General features: G+C 44.5%; 2 protein-coding genes across 3 annotated transcripts in view; both read left to right on the forward strand.

Annotated features, from left to right (window-relative positions):
• LOC119455894 (uncharacterized) overlaps positions 1-13305 on the forward strand; it is an 84406-nt gene extending 71101 nt beyond the window's left edge. For both annotated transcript variants that reach the window (XM_037717417.2, XM_037717418.2), the window contains one exon: positions 4163-13305. In XM_037717417.2, the coding sequence (XP_037573345.1) occupies positions 4163-4466 (304 nt within the window). In that variant the 3' untranslated portion in view covers positions 4467-13305. The remainder of the gene's footprint in view (positions 1-4162) is intronic.
• The window catches only part of LOC119455891 (chromobox protein homolog 1), a 212059-nt gene that overhangs the window by 101260 nt on the left and 86362 nt on the right, over positions 1-24437 (forward strand). The window lies entirely within an intron of this gene.

The raw sequence follows: 24437 nt of genomic DNA on the forward strand, positions 1-24437 counted from the left end.
TTCCTGAATGATTCTACTTGAGGTGCTTGGCAAATTTGCAGCTAGTCAGTGTGCCGGTAATGTGAGCCAGTGAAGGTGCCAAGGTAAAGGAAAAGGTAGGGGGCAAGTTTCGGACCGCCTTGTGGAGCACCCCTGCTAGATGCCCACAAATTCTGTGAAGGCAGCTTGTGTAGCTGTAGCAACAGCTTCCATTGCCAGGTAAACCTAGCAAAACAAAGAGTGCACTCCATTCATGGTGGACATGTTGCAATTCATATCTTAACAATGGCAATAGTATGTGTCTCGGGAATTTTCGGTGACAATCTCACTTCCTTGCCTCCCCACAAAAATAGCTGTGACATATTAATGCAAATAGCATTCTTTGCCTACTTAAGCCGTTCTGAACCTACCTGCCTATCTACCTATCTATCTACCTATCTAGCCCCTTACGCCGACCTAATGGCCCAAGTTATCTACCTGCTTGAGCCACTAGGTATGTGCTCCTGGTCATGATGCCGTCGTGGTTGTTCCATTGTCATCATTCCATCTTCGTGATATCTTAATCTCGTCATGCAGTCGTCTTAATGCCTTCTAGCCCAACCCAGTGGCCCAACTTGTTTAGTACCTAGGGCCACAATGTGTGGGCTCATGGTCGTGATGGCGTCATGGTCATTGCATTGCCGTCATTCCAGCTTTGTCATCCAACACTTGTTATGCCGTCATCATCACGCTATCATCGTCATACAGTTGTCATGCATTCATTGTCACACCGCCATAGTAATGCCATCGTGGTCGTTCAATGGTCATGTTTTCAGCTTCATGATCTGCCTGTCGTCATGCTGTCGTTGTTACTTCGACTCCGACCCAGTGGTCCAAGTTGCCTAATACCGTAAGCCACTAGGTTTGTGTTCGGGGTCATTATGCCATCGCAGTCATTACAGCGCCGTCATTCCAGCTTTGTCATCCGACTTCTCATGTCGTCATCATTCCGTAGTTTTCACGCTGTGATTTTATCACCGTCATCACTTCAGTAATGTCATCCAATTGCCACGCCGTCATTGTCATATCACCCGCCTTCGTTGTTCCATCGACGTCAATATTTCTTCATCATTTCATTGTAATGACATGACGCTTGTCATGTCATCATCAGACAGTTGCTATCGTGCCTTCGTTGTCAGACCGTCGTTGTCATGCCATCATCATCACTGCAGCTTTGTCATCCGACTCTCATCATGCCATTGTCGTTATACAGGTTTCATGATACAGTTATCGCCACGCCATTGTCACTATACACTCGTTGTCATCTCTTTGTCCTCATGCCTTTGTCATGCCATCGTTACCACTGCATAATCGTCTTTTATTCATAGTCATACCGTCGTCGGGATCTTGTTCTGGTCATTTCATTGTCATCATTGTAACTTCGACATCTGACTATCATCATGACGTCATCGTCATGCCATCGCCATCACGCTGTCGTTTAACTAGCGTCATCACTTCAGTATCGTCATCCCATTGTCGTCATGCCATCGTCATCAAGCCACCTTGTTTGTGCCATCGATGTCATTACTTGTTGATCATTCTATCGTAATCATGATGTCGTAATTCATTTGTGATTATGTCACGGTTGTCATGCCATCACCATCATTGCGTCATCGTCACATAGATATCATGCATCCTGTGTCATACTGTCGTCGTCATGCCGTCTCGGTCGTGCCATCGTCGCCATTCCCGCTTCTTCATCCGGTTTATTCATACCATCATGGTATGACAAAACCAACTGCTCAACCGACTCTTGTCATGCCATCGTCGTCATACAGGTTTCGTGATACAGTATCATCACACCATTGTTGTCATACACTCGCAGTCATCCAATTCTCTTCATGTCGTTGTCATGCCATCATCGTCAGTGCATCATCGTCATACAGTTGTTGTTATGTGTTCGTTGTCATATTATCGTCGGGATCTCGTCGTAGTCATTCCTTTGTCATACTGTAACTTCAACATCCGAACTGTCGTCAGGCCATCGTCGTCACGCTGTCGTTTCACCGTCGTCATCACTTCAGTGCAGTAGCGCACCCAGGATCTGTGCCAGGGCCCAGTTTGCCTTAGTTTGCTAATACCATCCAAACAGCACTAATTTCAATTTCTTCACGGGAAATTGTTAAAAAATTTGCTTTTTGCGCAAGTTTGCGAGTGTGCAGACGATTAGGCGTCTTACATCTTAGTTGCAGTACTCAAAGGCGCAAGGAAAGAAAAGGGGTTAAACACAAGGTGAAGTTGGCCTCAGGGGGGGGTTACAACCCCCAAACCCCCCCGTCGGTGCGCCACTGCTTCAGTGTTGTCATCTCATTGTCGTCATGTTGTCGACGTCATACCACTTTTGTTGATTCATCGACCTCATTTCTTGCTCGTATTTCTATTGTAATCATGTTATAGTCATTCAATCGTGGTAATGCTCATTCCCGCTTCTTCATCCGGTTTATTCATACCATCATGGTATGATGAAACCAATTGCTCATCCGACTCCTGTCATGCCGTCGTCGTCATACAGGTTTCGTGATATAGTATTGTCACACCATTGTTGTCATACACTCGCAGTCATCCCATTCTCTTCATGTCGTTGTCATGCTATCGTCGTCAGTGCATCATCGCCATACAGTCGTTGTCATATTATCGTCGGGATCTTGTTGTAGTCGTTCCATTGTCATATTGTACCTTCAACATCCGACTGTCGTCAGGCCACTGTCGTCACGCTGTCGTTTCACAGTCGTCATCACTTCAGTGTTGTCATCTCATTGTCGTCATGCTGTCGACGTTATACCACTTTCGTTGATTCATCAACCTCATTTCTTGCTCGTAATTCTATCGTAATCATGTTACCGTCACTCAGTCGTGATAATGCTGCCGTTGTCATGCCATCGTCATTATTGCATCATCGTAACACAGGTGATGTCATGCATCCTTTGTCATACCGTTGTCGCCTTGCCAGCTTGGTAATGCCATCATTGTCATTCCCACTTCTTCATCCGGTTTCGTCCTACCGTCATGCCATCAGCGTCACTCCAGCTTCGTCTTCCGATTCTTGTCATGCCATAGTCATCACGCCATCGTCTTCATACAGGTTTCATGATGCAGTCATCGTCATGCCATTCTGGTCATACATTTGTTGTCATCCCATTGTCTTCATGTCGGTGCCATGCCATCGTCCTCATGCATTCGTTGTCTTACCATCGTCAAGATGCTGTCTTGATCCGTCATCATTATTGTAACTTCGACATCCGACCCTCGTCATGCCGTCGTCATGATACTGTTGTTCTCATCACACTTTCGTATCATCACATCACACTGTCGTATCACCATCATCATAACTTCAGTATCGTCATGCCATCGTCGTCATACAACTTTCATCAATCTATCGACTATTATTCCCAGTTCATCATTCTATCGTAATCATGCTGTCATCATTCAATCGGGATTATATTGCGGTTATCATGCCATTGTTGTCACCTATATGCTATCATGCATCGTTTTTCATACCGTTGTCGTCATGCTGTCTTGGTCGTGTCATTGCCCTCATGTCGTCGTCACGTTGTCATCGTTATTCCATCGCTGTAATTTAGGAGTCTACATCTCATTGTCATGATGCTGTCATCGTTATACGCCTTTGTCGCTCAATCGCTATTATTCCTTCGTCATTTCACTGTCACTGCGTCGGCGTCATGCAGTCGTCGTCATGCCTCCATGCTGATGGGAAACCTTGGCAAGCGAGTGTTATAGCAAAGCGAAATGATGTTGGAGTATGTGGCATATAGCCAAAACAATGAAACTCTAAAAATTACTGTTACACATGTTAAGTAAACATGCATTCAGGAATATGATCTGTCGCTACATTGCTCAAATGCTATTCGCATTAGCCTCGACAGTCATCATGAGATGAGTTCTGCTGTAATTTCTTTTTAGCAGAGCAAGCTGTTGGGCGTGTTTGGCACATGCTCGTGAATAGGTAAAAACAAGCACGTAGAAAATATAGTGACAAGGAAGACAGCAGAGTGATTGCTCACTTACTAGTTATTTATTCCGGAAAGCACACAATGATATAAGACTGCTTCAGTCGCAAGCTGCCTATGTTATGAGCTACCTCAGTGCATTCATTCGACGGATCCGCAATGCCTTTCTTCTGCAGGCTTCCCGGGCGGCCAGTGGTACACTTTGGCAGCGTGGCCTCAGGTCTGGGCAGCGTGGTGCGGGACGACAGCCGGCGGCATGCGCTGGCTGAGGAGTATGGCGTGCGAGCGTTTGACACCGGCTTCGACACTGTTGTCGAGTCTATCTTTGGCAACCGCAAGGACAACTATGCCTTCATCCGTGGTATCGCCGACTACAAGGATGGCAGCAAGGGCCGCGAGTGGCAGCCGTGCGCTGCACTCGCTGCGGCCGCCTTCATGAAGGCCGTTGTCTGTGCCCTCGACCCCGCCGAGGAGGACTGAGTGCTGCCCTCGTCACGGTGCATATCCTTCATTTTTAGTTACTCTGATCACATTCTCACATTGCAACTGTTTTGTGACAATAAGTGAGCCAGTGTGCCACTTTGCACTTTCCATTTCAACATTTTAGAGAGCCCTTGTAGAGAAGTACTTGGAAGGAAGCTAATTTGAGCTGTCTCCACTATTTAAAATTTGAATAGAATTCATTGTTACACGGGTGTCTTAGAGTGAAACATTAGTTATTTGTGAATGGGCAAAGTACAACGCATAGTAGTTATCTTCATCAGTTGTTGACAGTCCCACCAGTAAAAGGATTGAGCTGGTAGTGTCAGGCAGGTAGTGTCACTTGCCTTAAACTTCCTTTGTAGAACAGAATTTCAGTGCACTCTATAACTTTTAAAATGTTACAGCCAAGTGTATACTAGTACACTTTATACCAGACACGATTTGACCCTTTCTTAAATATTTTCCAAAGAGAGTGCCCCCTGAAATGTAGGGAGTACAATGAGAAGGGGGTGGTGAGATGTGCCATGGCACTCGCGCAAAATTTTGCCAGTGTTCAGTATCAGATGCAGGGCTATACACGCCACAATCCCGACCTTTCGGTTGCACTCATTTGTGCACTTTCAGGGTGCAGGATTCACACAGAGTAAATATATATATTCTCTGTGAATATACCATCGTGCGCATGTCCCTATCCCTTGCGTTTTTGTTTGCCGTCATCAATAGATGATGACACACAAAACTTCATAAGCAGACCCCTCTACACAACTCAAATGCTCTCAGTAAAATGTGGATCAGACGCTTTAAGAAGGGAGTAAACTGGCACCTGCATGCTGAGAACAAGGATGGGATTGCAGCACATTCAAGTGCACTCCCTGCTTTGTACAGGAGCGACCACCACCATCTTAGTGCAGTGCCAGCATTTGAGCTACAAGGAGAAGAAGCCTTCTTGTGAAGTTTTCCACATCCTCTATTGGCAACATATGATGAGAGCAGTAACAGCTAGCAGATTCCATTCTGCAATTTAATATATATCACAGATAGAATACAGTGGTTGACTAGTGTGTAGTGGTAAGGGGCACTAGCCTTTATTGATCATCTAAAGCTCAGATACCTTTTCATGTTGAATGCCACATGTAACTGCGAAGGCGGTTCTGAACTTCCCAGTGTTATAGCAGCTTCTAGTTTAACTATGTACAACGTTATTGGGAAAGTGAAGATTTTGTCCTCATGCTGCAAAATGGGTGAAACGTGAGAAGGATGGACTCACTGAAGCACTGAGTGCCAGAGTCCAGAGTTGCTTGTAGTGGTTGTTCCATATGAATAAGACATACAGGAATGTAGCCAACTGTTCCTTAACAACTTCCTAGAACACCGATCACTGCTAGTACTTGGACAACAATCATTTGCTGGCATCCTGCCTTCATGATCTAAACATTCATGTTGTTGCACAGTGTTGTTGAACAAATTTGAGAAGATTACATCATGTTTGTCTCTGTAACCTGAATGTGTTCCTTTCTTTTAACAAGTCATTACAGCAATCCTTTTTCACCGTTTATAGCCGTCATTGCCACCGCTTACAGAATAAACTATTGTAGAATGAAAATGGAATTTGTTCACCGAAAGAAGTAAGGGCTCAGACCTTTTCTATACAGGTACAGCATCAAGCACTAACAAAATTTTTGTGGTCCTTTTTATACTTTACTGTGCAAGTTCATAGTCACTGCAGGAAGCTCCAGCACTGTCATGTACTTCACTGATTTGTCACAAAATGGTTGCAGTGTTTGAATGTACCCCTGTGAATAATGCGCCAAAACAGACTCAACCTAGGGAAAAGGAAAGTCATTTGAAGAACATAGGTGTCTCTGAGATGTATTTTATTTCTGAATTCTATTCATTTTGCATGGGACCTGTTTCGAGATAGGCAGGATGCCAAGTGGACAGGTGCTAGTCTGCTATGCATCTTCATGATTATTGTCGAATATGCTGCTTGCATGCTTTTTTTTTTTATGTGTTTGTTGGATCTCTGTATATGAAGCTTCAAGCCAAATAATGCTCTTTGTGGGCTGAGCCTGAAGGTCACCATGGCAGATGGAACATGCATAGTTAATGCATAGTTAAAGCAAACTACAGTTTACTTCAGCTTAGGCTGCAGAATTGGTTTGAGTTTGTATTTGCCAAGTTTTACCTGTCTTGTCATTGCTGCACAAAAAGGAGGCTTGCAGGGTCTTTTTTTTTTCTTTTGTCAATCGAACCTTACTATAACGAAGTCACATATGACATGAGAATACATTCATTATATCCGATGTTTATTATAAGTATATAGTCATTATAGGATGATATCGGTGAGAAAAATTTCAGATTTACTTCATTATATTCGATAATTGGTTGTGTCTGTGTTTGTTATATCTCGGTTCGACTATCTACATTTCTGAAGATATGGTTCCTTTCCAGCAGTTTATAAAATTGGTTATCATTATCATTATGTCAGTGCCAGAAGCTCAGTGGATAAAAGTTTGACTGACAAGTGACTTGTATGCTATAGGAAATTATGGTGCAGCTGGTGGCTGATACAACGGGAGGTTAACTATTATGAGAGCATGTGTATGCAACATCAGCCAGTTATTATCAAGTTAATAAGAACTGCTTGAAATGAAGTCAGTAAGTGATTACAATATTTAAGACTCAATACTAATGCTGCCTTTTCCCCCCCTAGGAAATGACATGTGCATTAGATTCAAGTATGAAACCAAAACTGTAATATTGACAAGCTATCTTAATTGGTGTTAAACATTTTTGTAATTCAATCCAAGCTACAAGTCACTTCTCGGTGCTATCATGAACACCGTCAAACTCAGCCGTGTTGTCAAATCCGCCATCCTAATTGTCATCTCTGATTGGTTCAATGGGCAGCCAGGCAGCAGCTCAGATTGGCTCAAAATACCAACATGATGGAATTCAACAACATATAGTGGAATTTAACAGTGGCTAGAATGTCACCTCACTATAGGGGCTGCAGTAGCTTTGTGCCTTCTCCACAAGTTAGTTAGGCTGCTATGGTCCACAATGCACTTAAAAGAAATGCAGTTTTGGAAATGCTATAGACAGCATCGGGGGGGAAGATGCTGGGGCTCGGGGGCTGTTGATAGTGGTAAGGAGGCATGCGACAGTGACAATGAGTGACACGCAGTCTGCTGCGGCTCAGATGTAATAATTTTTTTTTTTTTCAAGTGAGAGCATATCACCATTACTCTGCCTCTCTGCCATGAAAAACTATGAGTGAAGTATCAAAGGCATTGATTGCATTTATAATTTCCTGAAGCATCAAAATCAGGGTGCACGGTACAATCGATGGGGCATTAGAACCAAGTAAATATGCTAATCAGAAATTTAGCAGAATTCTTGCCAGACCTCAACTGTTGCTGCACTTTCAAGTGGTGCTCTTCACCCATCACTGCACAAGATGATAGGGTTAAATTCAGTATATTGTGCCCTTGATGTCAATAATCTATAGCAAAGCCGATACGTACCATACAGAGCATCACTATATAAGCGTATAGTAGCTAGATACTTGCATACAGGTTAGGGCTGAGCAGCGGTTAGCTATGCTGCAAAAGTCAAGAGTGAAGAACAAAGTTGCACAATTGATCTTGTTGTACTTGCGGAGTGATTATATAGCTTTTACATGGCATGCAACCAGGGCAGGTGATGTTGGATGCATTCTTGTCTGCTGCAGCTTCTATGTAAGACTCTTATCAAACTCTCTTGCTTAACCAGCAGTTTAGTTTGCCATTGGCATCAGTGTGTTCGAAAACAACATGTGAGATTTCTACTGTTACAGTAGCTATCTTTCTAGCACTGACACCTTGGCTATAGGAACATTGAAAGTGTGTCCTTGTCTCTATGTACAAATTTTAGTGGCTGCACTTTTGATGTTTACAGAAGATGGCATGGTTTATTTTAAACCCACAAGGAGAAGCATTGGTGCAGGAGTGTAGACTTGAATAAACAGTGACTTTTTGTATTTTTCTTCATTCTACTGTGCTACCACTGTCTCCTGTAACAAATATGTTGCTTGACCGGCATTCTGCCTGTTTTATTTCAAGTGGAACTGTGTTGTGCTTGTAAAGTTATTCTATTCAGAAGCTTGTGTTCCCATGTATCACAGAAGGGGCAACTGTTGTGCAGGGGCCATGCTCTAAGGCTATTCTTTAATACATCTTTAAAGGGTCATTAAAGAGACACTCCAAGGTACTAGCAGAGAAAATAAAAAGCCAGACTTCTCGAAATTCGCACACGTACAAACCACAGCATTGACGACGTCAGTGCAACATTGCAGACTTTGCTGTATCCCCACCTCTTCAAGAGGGGAAAAGTGCGTAGAAGCTGCCAGACTTGGTCATCACTTAATTTTGAATGCAGTGTAATCTTTCTGTATCCGGAAATGTTAACTCGCCGCGAGCAGGCACGATCAATATTCCTCAATCATTATTGTAAAGAACCTATAATCAGTGACAACCTAATAATGCGGTGGCTAATACACTGCCGTCCAATTTAAAGATGATTTGTACACACATGCCAGCTAATTATGGTCGTTCGTTTTCTTGATGTCGAGGTCGAGGCAAACTTCTTTCCATATCGGCATCACTCGAGAACTACGTTTTCGAGTGCAGAGGCGCAGAGAGCAGGTGCCGTTTGGTTCTGTGGGCGGAGCTTGTCCTGAATTATTAAATGTTCACCGACTATCGTACAAGAATTTCAAGGTTGCACTGCCATCTACTTTTTATGTGGAGTCCTTTGAGGCTTATCAAGCTCTGCTCACAATAGAATGGTAATCTTAAAGGTACATTCCAGCAAAATGTAGCTTAACTTATTAGTGGCATGAGCACTGAGTGACACTCTTTGTTTCTTGTGTAGCAACTTCCTGTTGGGGACCGACTTCCAGTCTGTCACAGAGGTGGGATAAAATTAAAGATAAATCATAGAAAAATAAAATCAGGTAGATATCGATGGTTCTACTTATGGTTGATGATAGATATGACATCGGAGCACAGGTTTAGTTCAGTAAAGAGCTATTTGAGTGTCAGGAATAATTATAAACAATGAAGGAAAGTCTAATTGCTGTACACCAAAGCACACAATCGTACACCTTAGATGCCCACCGCATCAATACAGGTTCCCGTGAAACTCCAAGACCAGAAGTGACGTCATCAGTGACGTCACACTTAAACCAGAGGTACCCGCTCATTACTAATTAAAATAAAAACAAGCTAATTAGAGCTACACACCACCTGGCACAGAGCGAATGCCTGCCTAACACAGCGGAGGGGTGACATCACCCCCTCCTCTCTCGCGTCTCCCCTCCCGGCTTGCTCCGTCGCTCTCTTGCACACGCCAACTGTATGCCAGCGCTCGTTACATGCTCTCAGGTCAGCGGCGGAGGGCGCGTAAGGTGCGCTTCGTGCACCGTCCGCTAGGGGGCTACGCGTCACGCCCTCCTTTGCTCCCTCACCCGCTCCTCTGTGCATGGTGGTTTTCCACCAGTTCCGTTCGCTCATTCCTCCGAGTTCGGTTTCCCGCCCGTTCCATTCGCCATGGAAGTAGACGACGAGGACACAAGGCCAAGTGTTTTGTACACAAGGAAAACAAAGTTAACCCAAACAGTACACCAGGGTACACCAATGCCGAGGTGCGAGTGCCACTAGCAGACACCTAAGTCAAGGATTAGGGTCGTTTCTTAATTTTGTTTCTCTTTAATGTCTCTTTAAGGTATTTTAGTCAAGCTGCACTGCATTTGCTCTGTGATTGTAGCCAACGTAGTTGTCACGAGAAACACAAATTAGTGTTTCACAGTGAAAACGGTTTTTATGGCTTGGTTGCAATTGCACTGTGAGTGTAGTGTCCCTGTAAACATGTTTTCCTTTTCCTGTATGTTTTGTGCTCAATATACATACACACACTTCAGTCCTTCAGCAGGAGGAGAGAGAACACGCAGTTTGCATCTCGGCTACTGACATGTGTACCCAGTACCCGGTTTTCTTACTCTGCATTCTAATAAAGAGAAAAGGTTACACAAAGTTGCAGTGTTAAGATAAATTATTTCACTGCCTCTGACTTGAATTTCTGGGCACCAGCAGGATGTTGAAGGCAACATTCACACTGGTGATTGACAAAGGTCCTGCAACTGACCGCAATTGGAATCAAGGTATCACTCACGACTACCCGTGTTCAGACTGGCAAGTGCAACCTGCCTGCCACCACATTGAAATGTCTCATGATTAGTATTCATATGCGCTTGCACCACCATAAATATGCATCAGTGTATACTGACGTCCTGCCCCTGCACAGGAGCTGTAAAGTTGAGCAGTGAACGAATGACTTGAAACAGTCACTTTTTGACCAAAGCAGCCATCGCTTTGCGACCAATTTGGTCATGTGAACTCTGTGACTCATTGGTGTGAATGCTGCCTAAAATAGACAGGCCTTTCTGTAAGAGGAAGTGCCAAGAGGTGTTCTGCCGCATTTCTGTTGGCAAAAAATGTGTGGGATTTATTCGCTAGCTTGAAATGTGTTTGTTCCTTGTATCATAAGAACGGCCTACTGTATGGATGATGCTGGATTGGTAGCACACAGATGCATCACGCATGGTATCCGAGGAGACTCGCGTTTTGTTTTACTGTGACGTGTTAGTGCAATGCATCAGTGTGCATTAGCTGTGCTCTAACTGAGATTGGTGGCACTCTTGCAATATGTAAATACAACTGGTCTCACTGTGCCAAAAGAAAAGGTGTCGACTTTGAGATTATACACATGTGTGTTAAAACATATGCTTCAGATGTGTGGCAGATACGCGGATTCCTGAACAATGATAAGTTCACAATGGTGTTTGCCTGTGCTAGTTTTTACACAAATGCTTTTGCAATGACACAGCAATCAGCAGCTAATGGGGCAAGCACTGTTACTGAATGTCCAATGTTCCAAATGCTTATGTGCAACTCAGACATGCGAAGCATTCTTGATACAGCATTGCATGGCAGGCATAAAACACACAAAAAACGGTGCTCTGAGGGGAAGGTAGACAGCCATTACTTGCATGGTGCTCATATCAGGAAACATGAACTCCAACATGAAGAGTAACACTGAGCTTGAACTTTGATTTAATTATATGGAAGACAGTATGTTTTCATAGTTAGCTAACTTGAAAGGATTATCACGTTTCTATGCTCTGCATTTATTGGTGTTGATAAATTTCAAACTGGATAGGATGTGCTTTTTATTGAAAGTTGATGAAAGGTTATATACATGCAATATTTCTTCTCTAGAGAGCAGACTAAGCCGCAGGGTTATGATATGTGTTTAAGAAATAAGTTTCCACTCAGGCATGACTTGTGTTTTGGAAATATGTCACCACTGTGACCAAAAGGCCCGACGTGCCACTGGAATATTCATGAGACATAAAGGAGGTCAAACTTGTTTGCATAGAGGAACTGAGTGTGTCTATTGCTTTCTTGTATATTTGAAGGCACATATTAATTATTACTAATATCTAGCAATTGTGCCATTGTGAAGGCACTTATGTTTGCTGCGAATTGTCACCATCTGGGGCGAGAGTGGACAACTTTAGGCTTCCCTGACAGCATGCGCCATGACTCATAGTTTGACAATGACAAACTGAAAACATCTGGGAACTGATACATTCTTTATTCAGTTCTGTGCTGAGAATTTCTTTTTATTCTTGTTGCCTCTGCATGCTTTTTTTGCAGTATGAGATGTGAATGTAGTGCCACTGGCAGATATCATACTCTATCTTGTGGTCTGTAGAGGACAGAAACTTGCCTTGAATAGACACATTGTCGTAATGGTGTTTAAGTTTTTGTGCAGGACCTTGCCTTGAAAATTTGAATTTCAGAAAGCACTTTCCTGCTGCAATGTTTTTGTTTTGTCCTTGAGAGCACTCGCTCAAATTGTGTTTCCAGTGCCCTTTATATTGACTGTAAGGAAGACTAGAACAACAGATGTTTATGTTGTGCACTGTGTCATTGCTGTTCTTAGTCAAGGCAGAACTTTTCATTGTCTTCATGCTGTAAAGACAAAGAATATGTAAAGCATACCTTAAATGTTCAGAGGGCATCCTTGTCGAGGCATGAAGGTGTCCAGAATGCATCTCAAACGAGCCATCGTATGACTTTTCAAGGACATGATAGAATTGTTGTAGGAGACATGCCTGGACTGTCCCACTAATGTCTTGCACAATGACGTTGCTGTAACAGTGTTTTACATGGTCTGCAAAGAAGTTCTCACAGCAGACCTTCACTGCTATTTTGAGAGTGCTCACTTACCCTTGTTGTAGGCGTTGGGAAATGCACTGCACTTGCTGGAAAAGGTAGCATACTCCATAAGGATGCCCAGAACAAACATCATATAGGCTTGACTGACAGTGTCTTCTCTCCTTGGAAAAGTTGAAACAGAAGAAAGAGGGCTTAATTGCCGTTTTTAATGCTCATCTGCTCGTTAAGCCGAGAAACAGAGTATACATATAGATATATTATACATACTATTTCATCGCTATAGTGTATAGAACGTGCTGGCATATGTGTCAGAGCTGGCGCATCTTGGTTGTTTCAGGAATGCATGGTTTTACTTTGTGTGCGCTCTACGAACAAAGTGACACGACTACTTGATCTTATTTTTGTAAAAGTTGCTTGTTTCAGTCGGGCTTTGCCGTCAGTACAAAGCCCGGGTGACACTGCCTGTGTCATCATTTTGTTTGCCTTCTCCTCCTCCTGTACCGTAAGTGCTCCCTTAGAGAATAAAGACGTTAATATATTCCCCGCGCTAACAGTCGAGACTCATGTCTGTTCCTCCATGCATTGTGCCCCATCAGGCACATGTAACCACTTGAATTGTGTGTTTGTGTTAAAGGGCACCACCAAAAGTTAACCTATTGTCATTGACAAGTCAAGAATGCAGGAGAGGCTTCTCCAAAAAAGCATGGTGTGCTTGTTGTTTATCCATCTGCACTTGAAATAGTTTCCTTACAGATGCCACTGACATGAAGAGGAGGATCCCTAGCAGTTCGCAACAATTAACACATCGTGGATGTGGTCATGTGCCGAATGCACGAGCAGCCAAAGAACAAAGGTGGCGCACGGCACGAGCAGGTCGTTTGAAAGGGGTATCAGTAGTGCACTGACCTTATGCAAGAAATACCTCCTCCCTCCCTTTAATGTGTGGGTAGGCGCCAATGTGGAGATGTACCAGAACAGGCTGAATGGATCGATTGATCCCTTTACTGTACTATCAATCATACCTGGCGCACAAAAATTTCCCCAAGCTGGAAGAGTGGTTTCTTGTCAAGGAAGCATTTGAGGAAAGTGAAGGCTGGGTAATGGATACAACTCATGAGAAATGAGAAGGGGACGTATATGAGGTGATTAGCTGATGCATGTGTACATGTTCCCTTTAAGGTACGCTTGCCTGTAAAATAGTAGATTACACATATGTATAGAAAACTAGATAGGCCACTCTTACCCATCTGCTCTTACCACAACCGGACATCTTGGCAATTATAGAAAGACAGAAGTGTAACATGGATGGTGGTGACACCAGCCTAAAGTTTCTGAACCAGCTTGCCATGACATCCTCACTTTTGACAGATGAGCTCATGGCTAGTTCACTGTTTGTCAATACAGAATCAAGCTGTCAAGTTTCTGAACTTTAGTTGTACAAAAACGGCCAGAGTGCAAGAGGGTATAATGAGAGCCGAGATTGGTGCCAGCCTACTGATTAAAGGAACCGGGGGAGAAATTAGAGCCGGTGAGTTTTCGCGGACATTGGAAAGACATGAACACTAAAAACCTCCATTTGGTCTATTACGTACTGTAATGGCCTTAACAGACTCCCAATGTTATCATGGACAGATTATGCTGATATACTAAAAAGACTATGCTGCACCAGAACTAGTGTATGTAGAAGAATGAAGTTGCATGCTGGCTGCTGGGTGGGAGTTTGCCATCTTGTCTGCTACAGCACCGTATGCTCACCACAAACGTTCTGTATCATGACCTCCTACACTGACGAAGACAAGTCCGCGTGTCGAAACGTTGGCTTTAGCGATACTCCTCGTTCGACCGCTGTTAATTCACTCTATATAGTATTAGTAAATGCATTTTTTATTTTACTGCCTCATATGTTGGTGGTGCTGTGCGGTGCTTTTATACAGCACAGAATTCTTCAATGAACTTCTGGTTTGATCTTGGCGCACAGAGGGGGAGAAGTGTTTGACTTCAGCTTCGCCTATCACACCCTCAGTCACCTTGTCGTAGCTCTGCAATTATGGAACATGATAAGCCTGACGTGCAATGATCGATAAGACTTGGTACGGATAATATGTATATGCAAACGTTTCGTATGTTAAGAAATTATTTAAAGAACTCGTTGAACATTCGTCGAGATGCATGCCTTGGACTGCAACATGTTCTTGAAACTGAAGGAACACTGCTGCTGTTTTAATTGAGCATGACAAAGTTGCTTTTGACTTTTCTAAAGAGACACATGCTTTAATCAGTCAGATTTACTGTGTGCACATATAATTTCTGTTGGAGTGTTCCTTTGTTTCCCCTTTTTTTCTCTTTCACTACTGAGTGTGTTAGCAATTTGTTTTTCTTGCAGTTTACTTATTGTTCTTTATTCTTTATGTTTCTTTCATTTTTTTTCGTTGTTTTCTTTATCTATCAATGTAATCATCTGGGGTAGCATATGCCAGGCATATTGCTAGGCTAAATCTCCATCTCTGATTACGGTATCTTTCTAGTCACCTTTTCTGCCCCTCTTCAGGCCCAGCGCAGCCTGGAAAGCGAATTGTGCCGTGCCTTTCTTAACTATGTACGTGCAGTTCTGCCATGTTTATTGGATTTTCCTGCAGATAAATCAACTGGCGCTAGGTAGTTTTTAACAAAAAATGTGGGCAGCTTGCACTAGTGGTGCAAGGCTCGAGTAAACAGCGGAGCTGGTGATCGACCTAGCTTGTTCCAGGTTTTACTAGGCTTGGCTAAGTTTTGCTAGAAAATGCCAAGTGCTGCTATAGGCACGGTATTCCGAATCGGCTCGCCGCCGACGCGCAGATTCTCGCTTGGCCGCGCGACGCGCTTCAAGATGAACGTCTTCTTCTTCGGATGTCCGGATCTTCTTTGGACGTCCCATGTCAAGGTTACATGTACTCGCCACAAAGTCAACGAGAGTTCTGCCGCCGTCGCGGCGGCTCCGAGCTTTATCTCCCCGGTGACGTCACGGCCGTCATCACTTGTAGAAACAAGTGATGACTTGTAGAAACAAGAAATGATTTGCGCATCACTTGTAGAAACAAGTGATGCGCAAATATCTTCACTGCGGAAATCTTCAGCGGCATTTTCCTCGCGTCCTTCTTTTGGTGCCGTGGTTGATGTCGGGGTTTTCTGATGAGAGATTGGAAACTGTCGCTCTAATTTACGCCTTAGGCGGAATAGGCTGCATGTAGCGTGGGTATTCGCTAAAAACGCTAGGCACAGCATCTGGCTTGAGGCGTCGCCGCTTAATTGTGGAACTAGTGAAGTCAGAATCGACAAAGTGCAGACTGCAGACTAAACGGGTGTTAGAATTTTCATTCGGAACGAAATCCTTTCTTAATAGCCTTCAGCCATGCCTGCCGATACGTCTCATTTTCCGGAAATTCATGAAAACTGATCCCAAGCTTCTTTTTGCTGTTCGATTTGCAGAAGGGTACGCAGCAGTATGCCATATTCCTGAAATTAGAGAGAAGACACAGGACCTCGCAGCATTTTCTCTACCCCAAAAAAAAAAAAAAAAAAAAAAGACAGCACTGACAGAGTTTCAGTTATATAGCCGTAAGTAGTCTGCAACTTCAATTAATAAATCACTGCTATTGAATCAAACATTCATTTCCACTTCCACGCCAAAATTTTGTCTTGTTTACGCAGAACGCCAGCGACACAAGCACGCAAGATAAAAAACCGCGCAAACGCCGCAGCATGAGCGCGTTACAAAGACATAAGGTCGAGCGCACGCTGGAGGGGAACGCTAACTGAGCCGGACCAAACTCGGCAATCGTCATGCTCTCTCCTCGCGATGTCGCCGGCGCCATCAAGTCTGGCGCGAAAGCCGCGCGCACAATGCTTCGCACTCGCCCACGAGGCTTCCCCAGTTTCCAACTACCTCCCGTCGCGCCGCCGGAGACAGGGAGGAGGTTGCAGGCGGTCGCCATACGTCTAGACCGTGGTTACAGTGTACCACTGTACCGCGGTCTAGACTGAAAGTCGCCGGTTCTGCGACGACCACGGACTGGTTACAGGCGCGTTTTGTTCATTCATGATCGATGGATTGATTTGGATGCAGTCGAGAGCACAGTAAATGAACACGATACTGATATTGCCATTGTGCTACCAAACGTAAGCAAAATCCGGATGACGAAAAAGGAGGCGATGACAACTCAGACACTTTCACTGTGAACGACGTGTGGAGTAAATGTAGGTCGGCTAATCGAAGCCTTCAACAATATTCCGGCAAAATTACTTATCATCTTACTTCAGTGACGTCACCAGGGCACTCGGTTATCTAGAGCGTAACCGTGCTTCGGTTCACCAACTCATAAATATCCGTACGCGATCAAATAGTAAAACGATGTGTCACGATAGGAGGGCAATATGATTCAACGACGAAAATTAGCCCAGTTTTCACCCATACACGTCTCCAGAAAGGAAGAATGCTAGAACGCCCCTGTATATTTCTCAAATCAAGGTATTTCGCGCCGAGACAAAACGGACCGTAATGAAAAAAAAAAAGTAACACTACCACAGACGAATTGATACCTCCTTACAATAATTTATATCAGGAAAATTCAGCAGTTGCCGTGCTTTTCTCCGTAAATTGGACCAAAATAAATGCAGTAAGAGGGAAAAAAATACTTGCCTTCAGTGCATCCAGAAGATCCTGGCGGCAATGCTTGCTCGTACGCAGGGAAAAAAAAAAAAAAAAAACATGCGCACGCTGTAATCCCGCGCGCTCTGCTTTCTGCCGCGGTCTCCGCTGCCGCCGTTGATGATGATGATGATGATGATTTATTGGCATCCCCTTTGAAACGGGGTGGCGACAAATAGTCACCTAGCCTGCTTGATTTAATCAGGTATACTACACATGTTCTTTATCTCGCATTTTTGTATACCTTTTTCAAAAATTTAGCTTGTAATAAGCCGACCAAAATTTAGCCGTAATCCCAAGTGAGTGCGCCATCTCGCGGTAGCCGGGCGCGCGACGCGATGTTGTATTTTTGCTGGGGAGCGCGGCGATTGGGACGGCCGGAGAGAAACGCGCGCGCGCCGCCATCTCGGAGGCCATGGCCCGACATGTAAATTGCAGTTGTAAGGCTTGATCGGGCTCAGCAGACTGTTGTACAGAGAGCATTACAAGCCGCAGCTCGCCGTCGACGCCGGGCAGAGCGTTCAGATCGTTCTCGTCAAAACGAGGCGAACAGACTGCCGCGAAGACCCTGTTGTGCGTGGTGCCCAAATTGGAGCTACTCTTGAGCCGCTCCACCAGCTGTGACCGTGCTGCGGGTGCCGCGCAGGCCTGTGACTTTTCTTTCTTTGTTTGTTGCTTTGCTTTCTCTCTCCGTTCTTTCTGTCTTTCATTCCCCCTAACCATTCCCTAGTGCAGGGTAGCAAACAAGAATCTTGTCCGGTTAACCTTCCTGCCTTTCCCATCCCGTTTATATATATATATATATATATATATATATATATATATATATATATATATCCCAGTCAAAGAAGGTTAGTTTTGTCGAAGTATTCTGAAGTTCCATTGGCAGCTTATTGTATTTTTGAACAGTTTACGTATTATATGAGGCGGACGATTACTGCGTGCCAGCCAGATCTGTGCACAGATCGATAAGAGTTAACCGGAAGTAAGCTAGCTGCATGCCCGTGCCGGTATGTGCTAAAAGTGGTCTGTTCAATAGGTATGCCGCGGCACGAATTGTCGTATTTTTCGTTGCAAGTAGCTTTAGGTGCATGATTACGGTCCCGAAATATAATGTGCAAGGGTAATTTTGAGGCCATGTACGTTGTAGCAACCGCTTGCAGATATGACCGAAAATAGCTTAATTGGTTTCTAAAAGTTACCACGCTGCAATGTAACGTGGAGATTCCTAATGCGTGGGCTCGACACGTACCGGAGGTTTTACAGCAATTTAGGCCTCGAAGAGGAACGGCGCTGCTTCCGAAACCGCCGCAGAGAAAACCTCCTGACTGCGATCCCTAATCCACACCGCTCTCTTCCGCAGGACACAAGTCCTTTTAACCAAGGCAAGAGCACGGTACGCCATGACAGACATCGTCGCCTTATGGAAGTTGCGATGAGAACACAATGAACCCGACCGCCCGCAATAACCTCCGTAAGTGAAACGCTATATATGCAGTGCGCAATGGAGGTAACTTCAAATCTTCATATCGTGTGGTAATGCGAACGACTCTGGACATTTCGGCAGAAGTACTGGCCCAAGGAGGGGTGACGTTGTTTTAGGACCAGGGCGCCGACCACGGGGTAACGCCAAAGGGACACGTTGACTCACTATGGAGCTTCGCGTGTGAAGCTTCCATAGTGAGACACATAAACTCCATTCCCGTTACTCACTGTTCCAAATAGGTCTTGAGCCATCATCTAAATATCATTCTTTCTCTCTTGCAATGTAACCGTCTTCAATGCGTTTTCAAAACTTTGTTGGTTGAGTCTTTGGTTTCTTTAGAATGCATATGTAGTCCACCTTTACCGATAAAATATTAACTATAGAGACCCGAGTGGAAGCTGTCAAAACCCCCTGACGACGTCACGGCGAGTTAGTGCGAGAACTCGACGGCGTTGTCGCCACCCGTTCATCCGTCTTTTATGTCCAAGCCTCCTCTAGTGGTAGAGTGGCCGCTTTGCTATTGCATACACATATTTTATCAATGCTACATGCTCATATGGACGTCAAATAGAAACACCCAGTTAATTAGTTGAAACCAATAAGATGTTCCTATATGATTTGGCAGCAAGAGGGCTTTACTAGAGGGCAAAAAAGAGAGCCAAACTTTCGTTTGTTCTTGTTTCGCTACCCCAGCGCCGGTGTGACGTCATTAATATCAGCAACCCCCCCCCCCCCTTATTGCAAAAGGGTAATTTACTAATTCAGCAAGAATGAAATTTTCGCCTTAGTGTCCCTTGAACTTAATTATTATCCCCTCCTTAGCCCTCTTTAATGTAATTTTAATGCTCGCTGTGCCATAAAAGAACGCGTATTCGCCCGTGTGCGCATAACATTTTTTTTTTCTTTTTACCCGGAACGAGTGGGATGAACCGAGCGACCCGTCCGCCACATCGGTGTCGAGCCTTTTACCTTCTCTTTCCGCGACAGCTCGTTAGCCGGCTTCCTCTTCACGCGAGAGATGCCCAAGGCCCTTCGCACTGTCTGCTTGGCTCGGCTCGGTAGGGCACTGCCCGGCCTTGTAGTTTCTATATCAGGTGTGGCCTCCGCGGCCATCTTGTAAGCACGTCCGTTTCCCACGGCTCGCTTTCCCGTAGTTTATGCGAGCTGCGCGACATGGTAAGCAATTAACTTGATAGCCCTCGCAAACGCAGCTCAGTTTTCCTGTCCACTTTGCCCCGATGCGTGTACTATACAAGGGGCCGTCCATATGTTGAAACTATAGGCTTTATAGTTGAAACGAAGCTCCCTAATCGACATTGGAACAACGAATACCGCAGTAGCGTATACGAGCTGCAACATATCCCTTGATGGCGTACGCTCGCGTGTGTTCGATCAAACTGTCGCCATTGTGGTTTCTTCATTTCTCTGCTTATATAAACCAAGGACATTTAACGGCCTGGAACGCCAATTTAGGCACTCCTTTTCAATACAGTGTAGGTACAGGGCAAGACCTTCTCCAACGGGCCGCCCAATAAACATAATTAATTAATTTATTATCTAATGGGCCATAGACATTAGAATGAAAATGCTTATAACAAACAAAATTATAGAAACAAAAATGCAGTGAGTTGGAAAATTCAAGTACCAATTAAGTGCTTTTTTATGTGTTAGCATTAGCAGTGTCAGATTTTAGAAAAGTGTTTATATATATACCAAAGCCAAAGCTTTTAGGACCTCTGGCCATCTGTCAGTCGCATTTATCCAGATCCAATAGTTGATATGGCTTGTACGGATAGCTCGCTTCAAGTTCCCATTATCGATGAGCCACTGAAACTTATAGTTTATCGGTTAATTAAGACATTTTGTTAATTAGCGATTAATTACCACGTATCACCCATCACCCCGTGGTCACCACAGCTGAAGGCATGTCTCCTAAGTAACCGTCCTTTTATTTCAAAACGGCTATCTTTAATTATTACTTCGTAGAAACACCCGGTACGGCGTATATTATACCTTTAAAGGTATAATATATACGCCATACCGGGTACCAATCTGGCACCAATCCCCTAAGCAACTCTGACTCGCATTTCGACATTACTTAGAGTACAGTTCCTCGCAAATCACGGAAGTTTTTCGCATTTCCGTGGTATATACCTTCTTTATTCTGGCACCAGAGGGTCGCGATCGATAAGAACCCCATGCATTGTACGACAGCCCTGCGTGGAGTGACAAAGTGAGTAAGGCTATAAAAAGGAGTGACAGTACGCGTCCTATACCAATCCCATGCGAATCATGCATATAGCTATCCAAATATAGTAACATAAATCGCCGTGTACATGTAAGTCTGTATATGTAAACATAAGAAACTAACAGACGCAGCCAACGGAAGCGTGTACGGAAAAGTAATCGGTTTTTAATTGTTATGTCAGTTACAGATTATGACTAAATTTATGACGAACTTATAAAAAAGGGAAATGACAAAAATGAAAAGAAAATGAAATGAAATGAAAATGACAAAGGTAAATGAAAAAGGGAAACTTAGGAAAAGGGAAATGAAAGTGCAAGAAATAATAACTTAGTGCCTGTGGGCGCCGAACCCAGAACCTCCACAGCCGCCTGCTGATGCTCTGCCTTATTATTATTATTATTATTATTATTATTATTATTATTATTATTATTATTATTATTATTATTATTATTATTATTATTATTATTATTATTTTCTCTTTTCTTTTTCTTAATGACGCAAAATCACGGTTCATGAGCGTTCGCGCATGTTAATTCGCCCCCGACGGAATACGGCCGTCGCGGATGGAACCCGCGAGCTCGTGATCAGGAGCAGAACCCCCGTATCGCAACCGATCGCAACCACGGCGTGTACCGAAAAGTTTCGAGAATTCGGTCCGGTAATCCTACCAGTTGTATTTGCTTTGTTTTGACAGGGCCGCCCGCCACACGCTGTCTGGAGCCAGTGAGGCAGTTGTATATTGGGACCTAAGCCTTCACAGCGCGTCGCAACGTCGCTTTGTCTACAGTTAAGCAAAGTCTGGTTAATCGTAAAGGGTTTGATGGAAAGAACTGGGCAACTGAGTTTGAGCGAGTCGTGGTGACATATTTGCGAGTGTTCGCGCACGAAGACGAAAGACGCAACAGAACAGAGACTTAGATATATAATGGTGTATACATATACAAGACTAAATAGAGTACATACATTCAACTGGTTCGTATACCGCGCTCCGACTTGGTTTGCAGCGATGCGGAGCCCTTTCGAGATTGAAGAAAGCTAGCCCGCCTGAGCCGAACGCTCAGCTGCTCCGAGCTCGGAGGACCCGCGTGATCGGAATTCGTTCGGATCTCGATCGCGCGCTCCCAACTCGATGGTGAGCGTTCGGAAAGAACCATAGTGTTCCGAGCGCTTGATTTCGACCAACCGAATATAAAGCACGCCGCCAGAGCGCTCGAAAGCGGCCAGTCGAGTGTAACCGATGGCGTCTGTCCTGTCACGTCCATTCGAGCATTATTCGTCTTTTGTTTGCTGTTTGTTGCTTGCAGCAACGGATGGCCGTCACCCCATAAAGGGGAGTGCACGTTTCTTAAATATACGCAAAGGAAGAACACAAAATTTTCTTAGATTAGCGAGTGGTATTGTTTCGAGACACCGTGTTTTTTATTCGGCCGCAAAGGCATAATTACTATAGCCGAGAGAATGAATTAAGGCCAAAGTTGATATCCCTAGATTTCGCGGTTAACCATGGACAGCGTCGGTACATATAGAGATCGACATGACATCACGGATTTAAAATTGTTCTCGCGATCGAAGTACCGTTCTTATGTGAGTAGTTCCCAGATGTTGTCAAGTCGAGTCTTTGATTGCTATATAAAGAGCAGTTGGTGTAAATGTTTTTATTGGCAGACAAGCAGGATCTCCAAGCAGAATGGAAGACGTCACCGGGAACTATATAACTTCAAGGCGGTGCCGCCGTGCACCCAGGTTTTTAACACGAACTGCATTATTGGCATTGTCAGATCAGGTTTCTTTCAGGCTGTCTATATATCTCATTATCTAACAAAAAATATGGGCCGATCCCGGATATAGTGCAGACTATGAATGTGGGCCAACCCCAAAAATAGTGAAATCTAAAAGCGTTGGTTGTTCCCTTCATTATGGGTATTGGCGCCACTGCATCGGTATGTGCATTCATATGTGCCGCTTGGTGGCGCTGTTAAATGAACCCTTTTGACGCCAACTTGAGTCACTGCAGGTATGTGCCATCGGGTATGAGCGGACTTCGCGGCGGCCGCGCTAGATGGCGCAGATTATCCAGAGGGAAGCGCGAGAGAGGAACCCGGCCGCTGTTGCATATACACGCCCCGTATACATGACGCGCTTCGGCTATTCGTATACTTAGTATTATAACACGGACGAGTTCTGCGCGATTTTTTTTCCCGCCTCTTCCGTCTTACCAAGTCTCCGCGTACAAAAACAGTCACATTTCGGGTGTCCCCGAACTGTTTCTTAGCGAATCTAGCTTAACGTAGTATCCATCTTTAGTACCCCTTATAAGCCATCTCCAGCTTTTCAATTGTACAATTCCTTAACGAGCATCAATTCCATGCAGCATTGTGAAGAATGTACAAGTCGCGTCAACCAATCATGGGACGATAGCCACAAGAAAGGCTGCAATCGCTTATTATCTGCCGTTAATCCTTCTGTTCGCACAATCGATTCAGTTGGATGGAAATATCACGGACGGCTTAGCAGCGCGGCCTGCTTCTCGCTCGTGATTCACATGTAGGCGGGAAACGTGTTACGTTCCACTAAATAGTGCAGTTTAGACTGTGGACATCTATCTCTTGTATATTGTCACGTGCAACAGAAGGCCTTCAGAGCAAGAAGTCCTGCACCGGCAGAGACGAGTACTAGCCAGGAAGATGGCTGACCCCAAAAACGAAAAACCTCTTCTTCTTCTCTCCTTGCCTGAATATTGGCTCGCGCTCGCCGCAGCTCGAGACCTCGTGGCATTTTCCCCCTGTGAAAAAAAAAAACGGGCATCGTCCCGATGCTAGCGCTGGTCGACGTAGGTAGAGGGAAAGAAAAAAAAGGGAAGGAACATAAAGTAAGCACAAGTGGGGGGTGAGGGAGAGAAAAATAAAGTACATCATAAAGTTGAGACGCTGTCGCACTATCGCGCGAAATAAGGTTTGAGTCGTACAACGTGCACAATCTCCGAGTGCTGCCTTCGACGCTGGGGTGACATGGCACTATCCGGGAGAACCTCGTAGTTCACGTCACTAACGCGACGCAGCACTTTGTAGGGTCCAAAGTAGCGACTGAGCAGTTTCTCTGACAACCCCTGGCGGCGCACCGGCGTCCACACCCAAACTTGATCGCCCGGGTGGTATTCCACTTGGCGATGGCGAAGATTGTAGCGACGTGCATCTACACTCTGCTGTTGCGTGATGTGTAGGCGTGCCAATTGGCGAGCTTCTTCGGCGTACTGCGTAAATTGCTC

Source organism: Dermacentor silvarum, chromosome 6 (genome assembly GCF_013339745.2).
Source record: "Dermacentor silvarum isolate Dsil-2018 chromosome 6, BIME_Dsil_1.4, whole genome shotgun sequence".
NCBI classification, from domain to species: domain Eukaryota; kingdom Metazoa; phylum Arthropoda; class Arachnida; order Ixodida; family Ixodidae; genus Dermacentor; species Dermacentor silvarum.